Source organism: Panthera leo, chromosome B3 (genome assembly GCF_018350215.1).
Source record: "Panthera leo isolate Ple1 chromosome B3, P.leo_Ple1_pat1.1, whole genome shotgun sequence".
NCBI classification, from domain to species: Eukaryota; Metazoa; Chordata; class Mammalia; order Carnivora; family Felidae; genus Panthera; species Panthera leo.
Genome location: NC_056684.1, coordinates 5946020 through 5961174, shown reverse-complemented (window position 1 = coordinate 5961174; position 15155 = coordinate 5946020). Strand labels below are relative to the sequence as shown.

Below are 15155 nucleotides of genomic sequence, written 5' to 3'. Positions count from 1 at the left end.
CTGAGTCCCCGATAAGGATTTGCAGGTCTAGCTCAGCTGCTGACCGAGGCCATGTCCAACACCAGCCCCTCCAGGAAGCACAAGATAGACCTCCCTCCAGGCAGGATGGACAGTTCTGGGGTTCCTTGTAACCCCACCCCTACCCTTGCTGACCACTCACAACAGTGTGGTGAGGTGTCAGGACTGCGACGAGCCCCCCACCAGGTCACCGGGCGGCTCGGGCCCTCAGCCAACTCAGCAGGAGAAGGAGGGTACCCCCCCGAGGCATCTGACATCAGGCCCAATAAAAAGCAGAGGGGAGGGGGGCGCTTGGGTGGTTCAGCCGGCTAAGCCTCCGGCTCTTGATTCTGGCTCAGGTCACGATCTCATGGTTTGTGAGTTGGAGCCCCATGTCGGGCTCTGCGCGGACGTTGCAGAACCTGCTTGGGATTCTCTCTCCCGCTTTTTCTGCCCCTCCCCATTGCAGGCACGTTCCCTCTCGCTCTCAAAATAAACTTAAAAAAAAAAAAAAAAGAAAAACAGAGTGGGGGCTCCTAGGACTGAACTGAACACCTGGCCAGCACCTGGGGGAGTGAGCCGACTCCGGGCAGAGGATTCTTTGCCAGAGGCGGGGGGGGGGGACAGGGACGTCCCTGGACAGAATGGAGAACATCTAGGGGGAGGGGACAGAGCTTAAAGCGACCAGATAACTAAATCACACAGAAGGGTCTTACCTGGTCAGTACAGAGGACGTGCTAAAGACTGAGGGAAAGGATGAACTCAGTCCTCTGTTCTCGAGGCTCCCTCAGCAAGAGAAATCCAAGATCAGCCCCTGGCCTGAGCCGAGGGAACCTCCTTCCCCCCTGGAGATGGTGCCCCAGCCCGGGAATGCACTCGCAATGCCCGGCACGGCATGGCACAGGTGGCCGGGCTAGCTGGGGCCCCCAGCCGGGCCGGCTGCCCAAAACCACGTTGGCCTCGACAGCCCACCTCTGGGGCCTCTCCGAGGCCAGCCTGCAACTTCAGAACAGCCTCAGCACACCCTCCACCAGGCGGTTTCCCTGGCGGGCATTCATTCTGGTTAGAAAAGGCTGCAAGGCGCCCATGAAGACCCGCCGCTGGGTGGCAGAACCAAGTTCCAGAAAAATCCATCCAGTAGGACGCCACCACCGATCCACGCAAAAACAAGAGAGAACACAGATCTAAAAAACAACCCCTGCACAGAAAGTCATCGAACGATACCGTGCGTGTTCGAAGGGTCTACTGTGCGCACGTGTGTACGTGCACAGACAAGTCTCACACAGTAGGAGTCTCAGCCAATCTGTGGGTGACTACAGGACTTACTCGGTGGGCGGGCGAGGACAGGTCTGGGTTCTGGGAGGTGGTCAAGGGAGACTTTCATCTCATCTGGAATGCTTAATTTTTTCACAAGGAGTTTGCATTCGTTTATTACACGTGCAACTTATCTTTTTTTAAAAAAATTTTAAAATGTTTTTATTTATTTTTGAGAGAGAGCCAGAGTGCAAGTAGGGGAGGGGCAGAGAGAGAGGGAGACACAGAATCCAAAGCAGGCTCCAGGCTCTGAGCCGTCAGCACGGAGCCCGACGCGGGGCTCAAAGCCACGAACCGCGAGATCATGACCTGAGCCGAAGGTGGACACTTAACTGAGCCACCCAGGCGCCCCTTACACATGCAACCTAAAAATAATTTTTAAAATCTAGGTATCAGGATGTCCCTGTGTGGAAAACTGTAAGGCATCTCAGTGTGCACCAGGGAACTTCTCGGCTAACCTGCTACCACCACATCATGGGAGCACTAGGCGTGCCCTAAACATCTCATCGCAGAAATACATCTACTGACGATACAGAGAATGTGGATACGTTAGTGAGAAGAGTCGGTCACAAAACCACAGGCTCTCTTCATACCCAAAGAACTTGGAAGCGGGCACTAGAACAGGGATTCGGACACCAACTTTTGTAGGAGCATTAAGGCACAAGAGCCAAAAGGTGGAAACGACCCAAATGTCCAGCAACGGATGAATGGAGAAACAGAATGTGGTCTGTACGTGCAATGGAGTATGTTTCAACCGCGAACAGGAATGAAGTTCAGGCACACGCTAACCCATGGACAAACCCTGAAGGCATGAAAGGAAGCCATACGCGGGGCACCTGGGTGGCTCAGTCGGCTAAGTGTCCAATTCTTGGTTTCGGCTCAGGTCATGATCTCGCGGTTCGTGAGTTCGAGCCCCGGGTCGGGCTCCTCACTGACAGTGTGGAACCTGCTTGGGATTCTCTCTCTCTCTCTCTCTCTCTCAAAATAAATTAACTTTTAAGAAGTAAAGTAAGTCAGGCACAAAGAAAAAGTACTGTATGATTCCACTTCTGCGAGGCACCTAGAACAGACAGATTCATAGAGACAGGAAGTGGTTGAGAGGTTACCAGGGACTGGGGGTAAAGAGAGTTCTTCCTTGATGGGTCCAGAGCTTCTACGTGAGGTGATGAAAACTTGTGGAAAGTGACGGCTGCCGAACACTATGACTATAATGAACGGCACCGAATTGCACACTTGAAAATGATTAAGATGGCAAATTTTATGGTAAATATATTTTACCCCAATTAAAACAATTTTAAGTACTATACACACAGAACTGTTGACTTATACACTTTACACAGGTCAACGTATGATGTGTGAATCAAATCCCAATAAAGCTGGTATGAAAAAGAAAACATATACCAGAAGCTTCAAAAAATGGAAAAACTAAAACAGAAAAACCCCCGACACGCTTTCTCTTGATGCGTCTATGTCTATGTTCACGTACTTGCAGGGAAGCCTGGAAAAGGACAGGATGCAGGGGCAGGGTCTGTGCTAACCTGGGGCCAACCTAGTGTTAACCTGGTTCTCTCTGGCAGGATGCAACCAGGGGCCTTTTAAAATTCCCTTCTTTTTGGGATGCCTCGGTGGCTCAGCCGGTGAAGCGACCTATGAGGCTTGATTTCAGCTCAGGCCACGACCTCACAGTTCACGAGTTCAAGCCCCAAGTCGGGCTCTGCACTGACAGCACGGAGCCTGCTTGGGATTCTCTCTCTCCTTCTCTCTTTGCCCCTCTCCTGGTCTTTGTCTCTCAAAATAAATAAATAAACCTGAAAATAGAATAAAATTCCCTTCTTTTTGATTGTCTGCATTTTCTCACTTTCCTGAAATGAGAATGCATTGCTTTGATAATTAAAGAAAAGGAAGGAAGGAAGGAAGGAAGGAAGGGAGGGAGGGAGCAGAGGGAGGAAGGGAGGAAGGAAGGGAGGGAGCAAGGAAGGAATGCTTTGATAATTAAATGAAAGAAAAGGAAGGAAAGAGGGAGGGAGGGAGCAGAGGGAGGGAGGAAGGAAAGGGAGGGAGCAAGGAAGGAATGAAGGAAGGAAGCAGAGGGAGGAAGGGAGGGAGGGAGGGAGGAAGGAAGGAAGGGAGGGAGCAAGGAAGGAATGAAGGAAGGAAGCAGAGGGAGGAAGGAAGGGAGGGAGGGAGGAAGGAAGGAAGGGAGGGAGGGAGGGAGGGAGCAGAGGGAAAGAGGGAGGAAGGAAGGAAGGAAGGAAGGAAGGAAGGAAGGAAGGTGGGCAGGGAGGGAGGGAGGGAGGGAGGGATGGAGGCAGGGAGGGAGGGAATAGAGGGAGGGACGGAGCAGAGGGAGGGAGGAAAAGACTTTGCAGAACCACCCAAACCTGTTTGCATTCCAGCAGGTGGGTCTGAGCCCCCTTATGGCTTTGGGGGCCAGGAGGCTGGGTCTTCCCTCCCAGGGACCGGGCGGCAGGACTGTGCACCACTCACTCTCCCACACTGTCCTTCCCCAGAGCTGCGGGACCCCAGGTGACCGCTTCCCCCCAGCAGGGCAGGCAGGCGAGACTTCTCCAGTCCCACATGCTGAGTGCATGTCCCAGCAAGGACACCCATTTCACAGATGAGGAGACTGAGGCTCAGGTGGGGACCAGAGCCCAGGCACGGCGGGAACCTAGGCCTGAGCCGCCTCCGGGACCGAACCAGGCAGTTCTGGGGCTGCCACAGGCCCTTCCACACCAGCCTCCGTGGCCTGGCCTTCTTGTTGGAGGAAGAGTGGCAGGCCCACCCCTGTGCCCCTGGCCCGCTGGGCAGCCCTCCAGCCCTCCCGTGCTTCCCCTAGCCAACGGGGCCGCGTCCTCCCCGCCAACCTCCACATTCTCTGCCACTGGCTCCTGGGCCCAAAGGCCGCAGCTCCAGTCAGCCCTCACCCCGCCTGACTGCTGTCGCCCGACTGGCTTCCTGCCTCCGCCTCTTCACCCTCCCCCTCCTCAGGACTTCTGTCCAAACTCCCCACTCCGGAGGCCTTTTCAATCCTGGCCAGCTCCTCCCACCGCTCCCCTCGGGGCTCCAGCCCACTTTCACGGTCCACACCAGGGCTGCCTTTCCCCTCCCAGGCCTGGGCTCACACCTGGTCCCTCGGTTAGGATCCCGGCACCTCCACCTGGAGAAAACCCACGACTTCAGGTCCCTCCCTTCCTCCTGGGACCTGCCCTGATCACCTGGCCACATAGTGCCTCTCCGTGGCCCCGGGGTACCCGCACCCAGGCCACCACAGACTCGGAATTTGCCTTTCGCCTCCTCCAACCTCTGAATCCCGGAGGGCAGGTCCCTCCCTGGAGCCTCGCTGATGGCACGGTGTGTGCCCTCTGCTGGTCCGAATCCTGACTCTGGGGACTGAGGCAAAGGAACTGATCTCTCCGGCCCGGCCCATCTAAGCAAGGGGAGAACAGCAGGCCGACAAAATTATGGGGTTTAAGCCCTGAATGGGTCCCTCACTGCAGGCACAGTGTTGGGCACTGGACAGTGTGTGGTGCTCAGAAGACCAGGCGGTTCTAAGGTCCGGTCAGGGTGCCCTTGCCCTGGTGGCTTCAGTCTTGGGCCTCCCGGTGACACCGATGGCACTCTGCCTGGCAGGCCGTGTCAGGCACCAGCCCCCGGAGCTAGGGGAGAGGACTATCTGGGCAGGTGGACTCAGAGCTCATGTCTTCCCCCCTCCCTCTCTCCCCCTCTCAGGGACCTAGGCCCCGCCTTTCCCTGGGCCTCCCAGGGTGGGGACCTGCAGCCCCCGCCCCCAGCCCATAAGGGGTTTCGGGGTTGCTGAGAGGACCGCTGCCAGGCTGTTTTGGAGGCCCCTGAACACCCTCGTTCCCAAGTCGACACCTTCTGCCCTGGGGGAGGCGGCCTTGTGTCAACAGGCAGAGAGGAGGTGTGAAGGCAGCCACGGTGACCGAGGGAGAGGCCGGGCTGGTAATGAGAATACCACACTGTGGCTACAGGCCCCACGAGCCCTGCCTGCGTCCTTCCCTCCCACATTCCCACAGCCTGGACACCCCCAGGGCCCGGAAAGGACTCGAGGGGGAGGAAGGGAAAGGAGACCCATAGAGTCCAGGCCTTCCCCGGGCTCTGCTCTGGGTCCCTGGGTCTGCTCCTGGGGGCCCTGCGCTGCCTGTCCGGGGAGAAAGAGCAGGTGCAGAGCTTCCAGGAGCAGGGCCGGGGGTGAACAAACGGTGAGGCCCGCGCGAGGCCACCAAGAGCAGGCTGGACCACAGTCACTGCCCCCGCCCCAAGGCCGTGAGCAGGGCCAGAGCTGAGTGAGCGCGTTTGCTCAGGCCTGGGCCGCGGCCCTCCTCATCTGACCGGTGGCCCGGGGCAAAGCCCTGGGAAGTCCACCGGGGAGGATGGGACGGAGGCCTCAGTTTCCTCACCTGCGTAATAAGATCATTGACACGGATACCGCCTGCCTCAGAGCGTCAACCTGGCCGGGGCCATGATGGCCTTGTGGTGCCAGCCCAAGACGGGGCCCGGCTGAGCCAAGGCTTCAGGCCCAGAGAACAGGGGTGAGAGCATCCGGACTACCGAGGCACCTGGGAGGCCTCGTTCTGTGCCTGAAGGGGCCCCTACGGCTGCCCCCACACAGCCCAGAGTCCTGAGGCAGCGGCCCCATCTCCTCCCTGATTCCCGGCCCCAGCTCCTGAAGTGCCTCAGGGATTATCCCATCGAACCCCGTTTAGTGGGGCTGGTCAGTGTCGGCAGAGGCAACAACAGCCATCCACTCCAGCTCCTGCACGCGCCCAGCACGTACTCGGCTGGCTTCTCCTTGATCACCTCCACCAACCGGCCGCTCACTCCCTCATAAGACAGCAGCTCTGATCTTAGAAAGTTCTTCAATCTCCCTGGAGTATTCCCCCTGCAGGCACCTGGGGACAACCATCACGTCCCTGAGTGGTTTTTTTTTTTCTTTTTGGACAAAACATCACTGAGTCCTTCAACCCCCCCCCCCCCCACCGGCTTTAATCCCCCTCGCTAATCTTGGCCCAATTACTCTGGCTAGGGCCCATCCTGCACAGAAAATAGGAGGCCATCGCCTCCTTGGTTGAAGACCTCTGTTTCTTGCAAATGCAAATGGGATCACATTTGCTTCTGGTGCCCTTGATGCCTGGAAGGCAGTGACTACGATGCCCTTTCCACGTGTGCCGCTGGTCACACGACGCCGCCTGGCCCTGAACGGGGACGGAGGACACGTGGAGCCCTGTGGATCCCTCCTTATTAGATCCAGCCTGTCAGCGTCTCTTCATTACCTAGTTCACTTGCTGCACTTGCCCCAAATTAGATCAGTTCATATCTTCATTCAAGATCATAGCGTTGCCCTTGACGAGGCTGGGAACAGAGTCGGTGGCACATCGCTGGAGACCTTCCTCCAGGTGGTCACCCATCCTTCATCTGTGGGAACACTGAATCTGTTGTGAATTCGCTTAACTCTCATCCAGCTCACATGGCCCCATTTGTTGTTGACAAGGATATCCCAGGCACTTCTTTCTCATGTGCACAGGAATTATGCGTGGCTGTTCATACACGGCCAAATGTGAACAGCTTAAGACAGGCTGGTGATTTGTTTTCTCTCACAGTAAAGAAATTTAGGGATAGACAGTTCTGGGCCGGTATAGTGTTTCTGTGTGATCATCAATGCCTCAGGCTTCTTTCTGCTCCATCATCCTTACTGTATGACTTCTGTCCCTGGGATTGCTTCAGTGTCACGAAATGGTTGCTGAACCTCCAGTCATCACATTTTCCACGAAGAAAATATAAGCGGGTAGAAATGTAGGAGTGTACCTCTCTACTTTAAAGAGCTTTCCTAGAAGCCCCATTTAATATTTCTACTAACATCTCATCGGCCATTCCATGAATACGGGAGGCTGGGAAATGTAGTTTCTTACCGGGCACATTGCCACCCTCAACAATACACAGTCCTCTTATTAAAAATATATACAAGGATGCACCTGGGTGGCTCAGTTGGCTAAGCATCCAACTCTTGGTTTCAGCTCAGGTCGTGATCTTACGGTTCATGAGATCAAGCCCCACATTGGGTTCTGTGCTGACAGCGTGGAGCCTACTTCAGATTCTCTCTCTCCCTCTCTCTCTGCCGCTCCCCCCGCTCTCTCTTCTAAGTAAATAAACATTTTTAAAAAGATACAAGAATAGAGGCTGTACCAGACGTTGTGTGTACAACTAGAAGTGTCTACAATACTAGGGAACACTACTGACCATGTTTCCCTGATCTAGCCGCCACCTCCTCCTATCAGGAGGGGCTGAACCCGGGGCCAGTAGCCCACTGAGGCCCAGAAGGTAATCGCCTTATCTAAGAGCGTACAGCTTTAGACGTCCCTCCTTTTAACATGAGAGTCAGATGAGGAAGACAGAAACAGAGCTGGCTCAATGGGAGGACGCCGTGGAGCACGGCCCAGACCCAGCTTGTTCGCCGAGCACCTGGGGCAGGCTCCTGCACAGAGCGGGGATGCTCGAGGGTCCCAGAGGCAAGCTGGACAGGCACCTGGGCCAGGACCCAGCCACCAGGAGGAACAGGTTCAGATGCTCCGTTTCCTAGCTTTAGGGGGGCTGGTTGGCTCCAGCTCCAGGCATCTGAGCTCTCCCGTTCCCTCTGTACTACAGCTGTGGTGACCCCTGCCACAGGCCAGGAGCTGGAGTGCCCTGCTGAGGATGACCCCCACACTAGGTCCACGGAGAAGGGCTGGAGAGGGAGGAGGGGGACGGGGTGGGGTGCACTCGGCCTGGTGCAAGAGAGAGTCTCAGGAATGGAAGGAATCACCTTCTTCTAGGGTTAAGACTAAAAGATATCCTTACCCACACCCCGGCCTAGTCCTTTGCCTACTTCCTTCTGTTGCCCCTGAACTTGCTATAAGCAAGATTTATAAACGTAGGCTCTGTGATAAGCTCTATGACACGCATTATGTTTATTTATCTCAACAATCGCTCTGGAGATCAGAATCCCCACTTCCCAGATGAGAAAACTGAGGCTGAGTAAATCACCCAAGTTCTCCCGGCTTATAAGGGGTGAAGCTGGGACTCTAAGCCAGGTCAGTCTGATTCCACAGCCTGGCATCCTAACTATTAGGCTACATTGCCTCCCTGTGCTTAGGTGGAGGCCCAGTGCATGGGGTGGTGGCGATCCCCCCACTTTGGCATCCCCCCTGGGAGTGGGGCTGGCACACAGTGTGTCCCTGTGCTTCCAGAGCCTGGCTGAGGGGCCTGGTGAAGAGCCAGGGCCCCGTCTTCTAGAACTTACGCTCTGACATCCCAGTCAGCCTGAAGCCTGGGCTCTGGGGCTAGCTCAAACCAAGACAGGAGGCCAGGCTACCCTACAGAGGAAAGGATAGTAAGCAGGGCTCTGTGCTGGCAGTGGATTCTCATTATTCACCAAATCCTTTCATAGGAAATGCCTCTGGGCTGGCTCTAAGGGGGTGGGGGGAGGAGGACTCTGGATATCCAGAACCTTCCAGGAGCTCACAAGGCTAATCCACCTCTCCACATCTACCTGCCTGAGCAAAAGGGCAGTGCTATTTGGCAAAAACTAAAAACACTTGACTAAAAGGGCACCTGGGTGGCTCAGTCGGTTAAGCATCAGACTCTTGATTTCAGCTCAGGTTATGATTTCACAGTTTGTGAGTTTAAGCCCGCACAGGGCTCTACGCTGATGGTGTGGAGCCTGCTAGGGATATTCTTTCTCTCTCTCTCTCTCTCTCTCTCTCTCTGCCTGGTCTCTCAAAGTAAATAAATAAATAAATATAAAAATAAAAATAAAAACACACTAAAGATGCATCGATAAGGGCCTGGCTGGTGCACACATGCCATTGAGTATTATAGAAATGTTAAAAGGAGTGAGTCAGAAAGCTCAGTGTCAACAGCACATTAACCTGAAAAACTTCAGAGTCTGGATCAAGAAATATACATGAAACCATATGAATTTTGTTTACAACCGTCAACCACCTGCATATCAATTCCTTGATAGTACACTCTGACAAGCTTTTTTTAGTACTGTGCAGGCTTGGATGAATAACGACTTATTCTAAATGATTTGCCATTATTTCGACCTAGAAAGTGTAGAACTGGCTGTTTTCTTTTTTTTTTTTTTTTTTTTTTTTTAATTTTTTTTTCAACGTTTATTTTATTTTTGGGACAGAGAGAGACAGAGCATGAACGGGGGAGGGACAGAGAGAGAGGGAGACACAGAATCGGAAACAGGCTCCAGGCTCCGAGCCATCAGCCCAGAGCCCGACGCGGGGCTCGAACTCACAGACCGTGAGATCGTGACCTGGCTGAAGTCGGACGCTTAACCGACTGCGCCACCCAGGCGCCCCAGAACTGGCTGTTTTCTAAGTCTCCGCTGCCCTTAGGAAAAAGTATTATCATTTTTTTTTTTTTTAACTTGGTTTAAATCCTCTTGAGTCATGAAATATTGCATAACTGCCTGCTTCTTTCCAAAGAAAGCCCGTGTGGATTCAAAGCCACTGTTAAGTGATTCAGCTTCTTCCTGTGCTATGGATGAATTAAAATTTTCCTTTCCTCCTTCACAGCAGCTAGAATAAACGAAACACGAGTTGCCTTGACCAACATTATTCAATGTCAATTACTATTTCATCATCATGTTGCATAGATTGGTAATTTCGGCCTATTTTCCCTAATATTTAATGTTTATTTTTGAGAGAGAGAGAGAGAGAGAGAGAGAGAGAGAGAGAGAACGTGAGAACATGAAGGGCAGGGGCAGAGAGACAGGGAGACACAGAATCCAAAGCAGGCTCCAGGCTCTGAGCTGTCAGCACAGAGCCCGAGGTAGGGCTCAAACCCATGAACCATGAGATCATGACCTGAGCCAAAGTTGGATGCTTAACTGACTGAGCCTCCCAGGTGCCCCAATTTTCTCTAATATCAAAAAAATAGTAAGTTTTGGGGCACCTGGGTGGCTCAGTTGGTTAAGCATCCGACTTCAGCTCAGGTCATGATCTCACACTCCATGAGTTCAAGCCCCGCGTTGGGCTCTGTGCTGACAGCTCAGAGCCTGGAGCCTGCTTCGGATTCTGTGTCTCCCTGTCTCTCTGCCCCTCCCCTGCTCATGCTCTGTCTCTCTCTGTATCAAAAATAAATTTAAAAAAATAAAAATAAAAAATAAAAAATAAAAAAATAGTAAGTTCTGAGCAGAAAGTAATGTAATGTCATCATTGAAGGTTTATCTGCACCTCCTGTCTTTTTACATTTTTCCCCAGTTAAAATTATCCACTCTAATGTTCATATGACATTTAAAATTTTTTTTTAACATTTATTCATTTTTGAGAGACAGAGAGAGACAGAGCATGAGCGGGGGAGGAGCAGAGAGAGAGAGGGAGACACAGAATCCGAACCAGGCTCCAGGCTCTGAGCTGTCAAAACAGAGCCTGACGTGGGGCTGGAACTCACCGACCAGACCGCGAGATCACGACCTGAGCCAAAGTGGGACATCCAGGCACCCTTGTAGGATGTTTAAATATTCACCTATTTAAATCAAACTATGACAGTCTATGCATCAGCTACAATATCCTGACAGGCATTGCTCTAAGACACGCTGTTGAATGATAGAAAGCAAAGCAAGTTACAGAAAACCTGCTACAACGTTACCTTGTTTATATATGTCAGTGTGAATGCCTGGGCCGGGACTGGAAAGGCACCAGACGACTTAACAGCCGCTGCCTCTAGTGAGGGGTAATAGGGACTCCAGCTTTATCTGCAAAGTCCCGTTGCTCACAAAGAGAATGTATTAGTTATGTAATTTGTGTAACTAAATATTTACTTTTAGGAACAGCCACAAATAGTACAAGGCCGTTTACTATTTCCAGCTGGTCCAGGCCAATCTATTCCAGAAACTTCATCATGCTGACCTTTAGCTATCGATTACCGAATTTTTTTTCATGTCATACTTCTGCTACGAAGTCCATTTGGCTCCCCAATTTCTTAGCCCGGCCCCAGGCACGGTGTGCTCGAGCTCTCCACACCACCCTGCTTGCACACTGCTCTAGAATTTTCCAGAAGCACCTTGGCAAGTCCCACTGCCAGGTTTTGCTTATGCAGTTCCCACGGCCAGAATGCCCCCTACCTGCCTCTCTCCTCACCCAAGTCCTACTCATGGTTCAGGGCCCAGCTGTGACCTCTCCAGCTCTGTGGCCAGAGCCCTACCGTCCCTGCCCCTCATGTGGCCCTTAGCCTCTGAGTTCAGCCCTTTCTCCGCAGATCACAAAGGACACTGATGCCTCCTTTAAACTGTAATCACTGCTGAGGAGTGAGAGCTTTACTCTTGGAGTCTCGGCGTTTATCCTCAGAGACTACAACAGTCCTCTGAGTAGATACTATAACGACATTATCCCTGTTTAATGGAGCAGATGCTGAAGCTCAAGTTAAGAGCCCTGCCCAAGGGCACACAGCTAGTTAGTGGTGGACCTACTCAATGTATAATGGCCTGTTCACCTGTCTCTCCCACAAGGCTGAAATGTCACGAGAGCAGAGACCGCAACTAGCCTGTTCACCCTGGGGTGCCTGACATTTACCAGTGGCTAACAAAAATATGAATTAAATGAGCAACGCCTCCAGCATCTTGAAATGGAAGTACCTTGCCTATAAAATGATAGCAGCAAACATTCAGCCCACTTTCCAGGCCTATACTAAGTGGTTCCACAGACGGTTCCACTAAGTACCAGCAGCCATCCTAGGCGGTGGGGATATGGGATTATTACTGCTAGGAGACTGAGGAAGCTTGAGCCTCCGAGGAGTTCAGGGACTTGCCCCAGGTCACACAGCAAATAGCTTCAGGCCTGCCTGGGGGCCCACCTCCCTCCATGTTCCTCACCCACTGCACCCGATTCCTCTTCTCATCTCAGGCTGCTCTGTTTGATTTTTCAGGGACAGAAACTATCTGTGGATAGTGAGATGACTTTCTTCATGTCATTCGGCAAACCGGCAAGTGCAGGTTCCGGGGGTGGGGGTGGGGCAACCCAGGAAGGATCCACCTGTATGGCCCCCTATTTGCACCCCACCCCACATACTATGGGCAAACCCCTCTGGGCTAGTGGGGAGTTACTGGGCTAAGGCCCCCCGCCCCCCCCCCCCCCCCACGGGGCTGGTGGTGAGACAGGCGCCCGGGTCCGCTCTTCACACGAGGGGCAGCCCGGTCGCCCCCAGACGATGGCACTGCCCACCACTGTCGGGCCCCTGGGCACTCACCGCGCCACGAGCCCGGGTGGGTGGGAACTCGGTAAGAAGCTTAGCAGCTCCATCCAGATGCGAATTGTCCCTCCCACACTTCCCGGGCTGCAGGGGCCTCCATTAGAGCCCCCGAGGAGTCAGAATCCACACCTCCGCAAATGGGCCCGCTTTCCCAAGGCCCCCCCCTGCCCAGGCCTTCCCTGGGCTCTGTGGGTTTTGACACCTCTCTGCAACCTGGCAGGGGGGCACCTCTCACCTTTGGTCCGGATAAAAGCTCAGGCCTGGAGGTGGCCGGCCCAGCCTCCCAGAGCCCGCAGCAGCCGCGGCCATGGCCCAGTCCCCTCCTCTGCACAGCCTCCTGGGCCAAGACCACTGGATCTTCCCCCAGGGTTGGGGCTGGGCCGGCCACCCGGACTCCACGTCCCCTGCCTCCTCCTCGGACTCGTCGGGCTCCTGCCCCTGCGACGGCTCCCGCGGCCCCTCGCAGCCCGCGCCCCAGGCCCGCGGCGCCCGCGCCGCAGAGGCCGCCCCGACGGCGCCCGGACGAGCCCGCAGCGGAGCCGCCGCCGGGCAGCGGCAGAGCGCCAGCGAGCGCGAGAAGCTGCGCATGCGCACGCTCGCCCGCGCCCTGCACGAGCTGCGCCGCTTTCTGCCGCCGTCCGTGGCGCCCGCCGGCCAGAGCCTCACCAAGATCGAGACGCTGCGCCTGGCCATCCGCTACATCGGCCACCTGTCGGCGGTGCTGGGCCTCAGCGAGGAGGGCCTGCAGCGCCGGCGCCGGCGGCGCAGCGACGCGGCGGTGCCTCGGGGCTGCCCGCTCTGCCCCGACGGCGGCCCCGCGCAGACGCAGGTGCAGGTGGAGGCGCGCGCCCAGCTTCTGGGCTCAGCCGCCAGCCCCTCCGCGTCCTGGGGGTCCCCGCCGGCGTGTCCCGAAGCACTAGCGGCCCCCGAGCGCCTGGGGAGCAGGATACCTGACATGGGTCCCTGGGTTACACCCCCTTACCACCCTGGGATGCAGTCGCCCCCGCAACTGTCCCGAGGGAGAGGCCCCGACGGGGCCCTTTGGACACCGCCCCAGGGCTGTTCAGGAACGCAGACGTCCCCAGAGTCCAGGAATCAGGCTACACCCTGGACGCCTTCCCCCGCGGCCCCTGAGCTGGCTGTAATATACCAGGTACGCACCCAGGCCCCGCTGCTTCCCCTGGGGATGGTCCCCAGGTTCGTTTGGGGGTGGAGACGGTGAGTTGGCTCTCATCTGCAGAGAACTTCATACTTTTCAGATCCCCGTTTATCTAATCCAACCCAGGCGGGGGTAGAGAGGAGCCGAAGGGAGTATGGAGAGGACCCTAACCTCCTTGGGGAAAGAGGTAGGGCCCCGGGTCATTAAGGCCACCACCACCGCAGCCACGTGGAAGAGGGGCAATCTTCGGACTTGCTCCAGAGGCAGGATGGAAGGTAGCAAGGGCCGCTGGCAAGAAAGTCGCCCCAGGTGCTCCAGTGGTTGGCTCCGGGGGCAGGGACTTCCGGAGTCGAGGGGCTTGGAGCTGGTGACCTTCCCGTTTTCTTCAAGCTTCATTTGTTCTTGAGGCCCACAAATGAATGAATCATGGTCCACGAAAGAGCATGTTAATAAGCGAAAGTGATTGCTTGCTCACTGCCCGACACCATTCTTGGCACTGTACGTGTACATGTCCCTACTCAGTCAGCCCTCCAGCAGCTCCATGGAGTAAGTAACTGTTACCATCATCCCCATTTCACAGATGAGAAAACAGAATGAAAGAGGTCGAGTTCTTACAGCTAGTTAGTAGCAGAGGTGGGATTCGAACCCCGGGCAGTGTATCTCCAGAGCCAGTGCTGTTCACCACTTGGCTTCACTGCACCCGTGGCACCAGGGCTGTCCAGAAGCTGCCGGCCACACTCCAGGGAGCATCCAGGTTCAAGGTCTCAAGCTATCTCAGCGCAGTGGCCCACTAACCAGCTGCTCTTGTCTCTCTTGCAGGGTATCTCTGTGTCTCCAGAGTCCTGTCTGTTGCCAGAAACGCCACCCCTCCTGTCCCGCCCAGCATGCCAGAGACTCCAGCCTCAGACCGAGTGGGGTGGCTGGAGCCACAGCGCAGAGATGCTCCCCGGTTCAGAAGACCAGGGACCAGGCCCTGCCTTCCAGCTCGGTGATGAGAGCCCTTCCCAGAGCTCAGGCGCGCAGCTCAGTGGCTGCCCTGAACTTTGGCAAGAAGATTTGGAGGGGGCCCACCTGGGCATCTTCTACTAAAGGCCTTGCGCTGTCCCCTTGTCGGCCAGGAGTCAGGCCTCCAGGGTGGGCTGCCCTCCATCTGCTGCCTCTGAGGTCTTCAAGGTTTTTTTGTTTTTGCTTTTTTTTTTAAACCAAGCATCTCTTTTCCAAGGAATGTCTTTTATGGAAGCAGTGTTTGAAACAGGTCGTGGGTGGCTTCCCTGGCTGGAGTCAGGGCTGGGGCAGGGCCCTCCATTCCTAGAAACCCCCCTCCCCCCAGAATGCCCAGTGCTCTACAGAGCACCGCCTGACCTACAGGAAGGTGGTAGCTGCTTGAGCACAGACTCAGCCAGCTGGGACTGGTGGGGGAGTGGGT

General features: G+C 55.1%; 1 protein-coding gene across 1 annotated transcript; it reads left to right on the top strand.

The window, feature by feature from the left end:
* Positions 1 to 12816: 12816 nt before the first annotated feature.
* MESP2 (mesoderm posterior bHLH transcription factor 2) lies at positions 12817 to 15155 on the top strand. The gene is made up of 2 exons (XM_042940461.1): positions 12817 to 13723; positions 14549 to 15155. The coding sequence occupies exons 1-2, from the start codon at positions 12878 to 12880 to the stop codon at positions 14816 to 14818; spliced, it is 1116 nt and encodes a 371-aa protein (XP_042796395.1). The 5' UTR covers positions 12817 to 12877; the 3' UTR covers positions 14819 to 15155.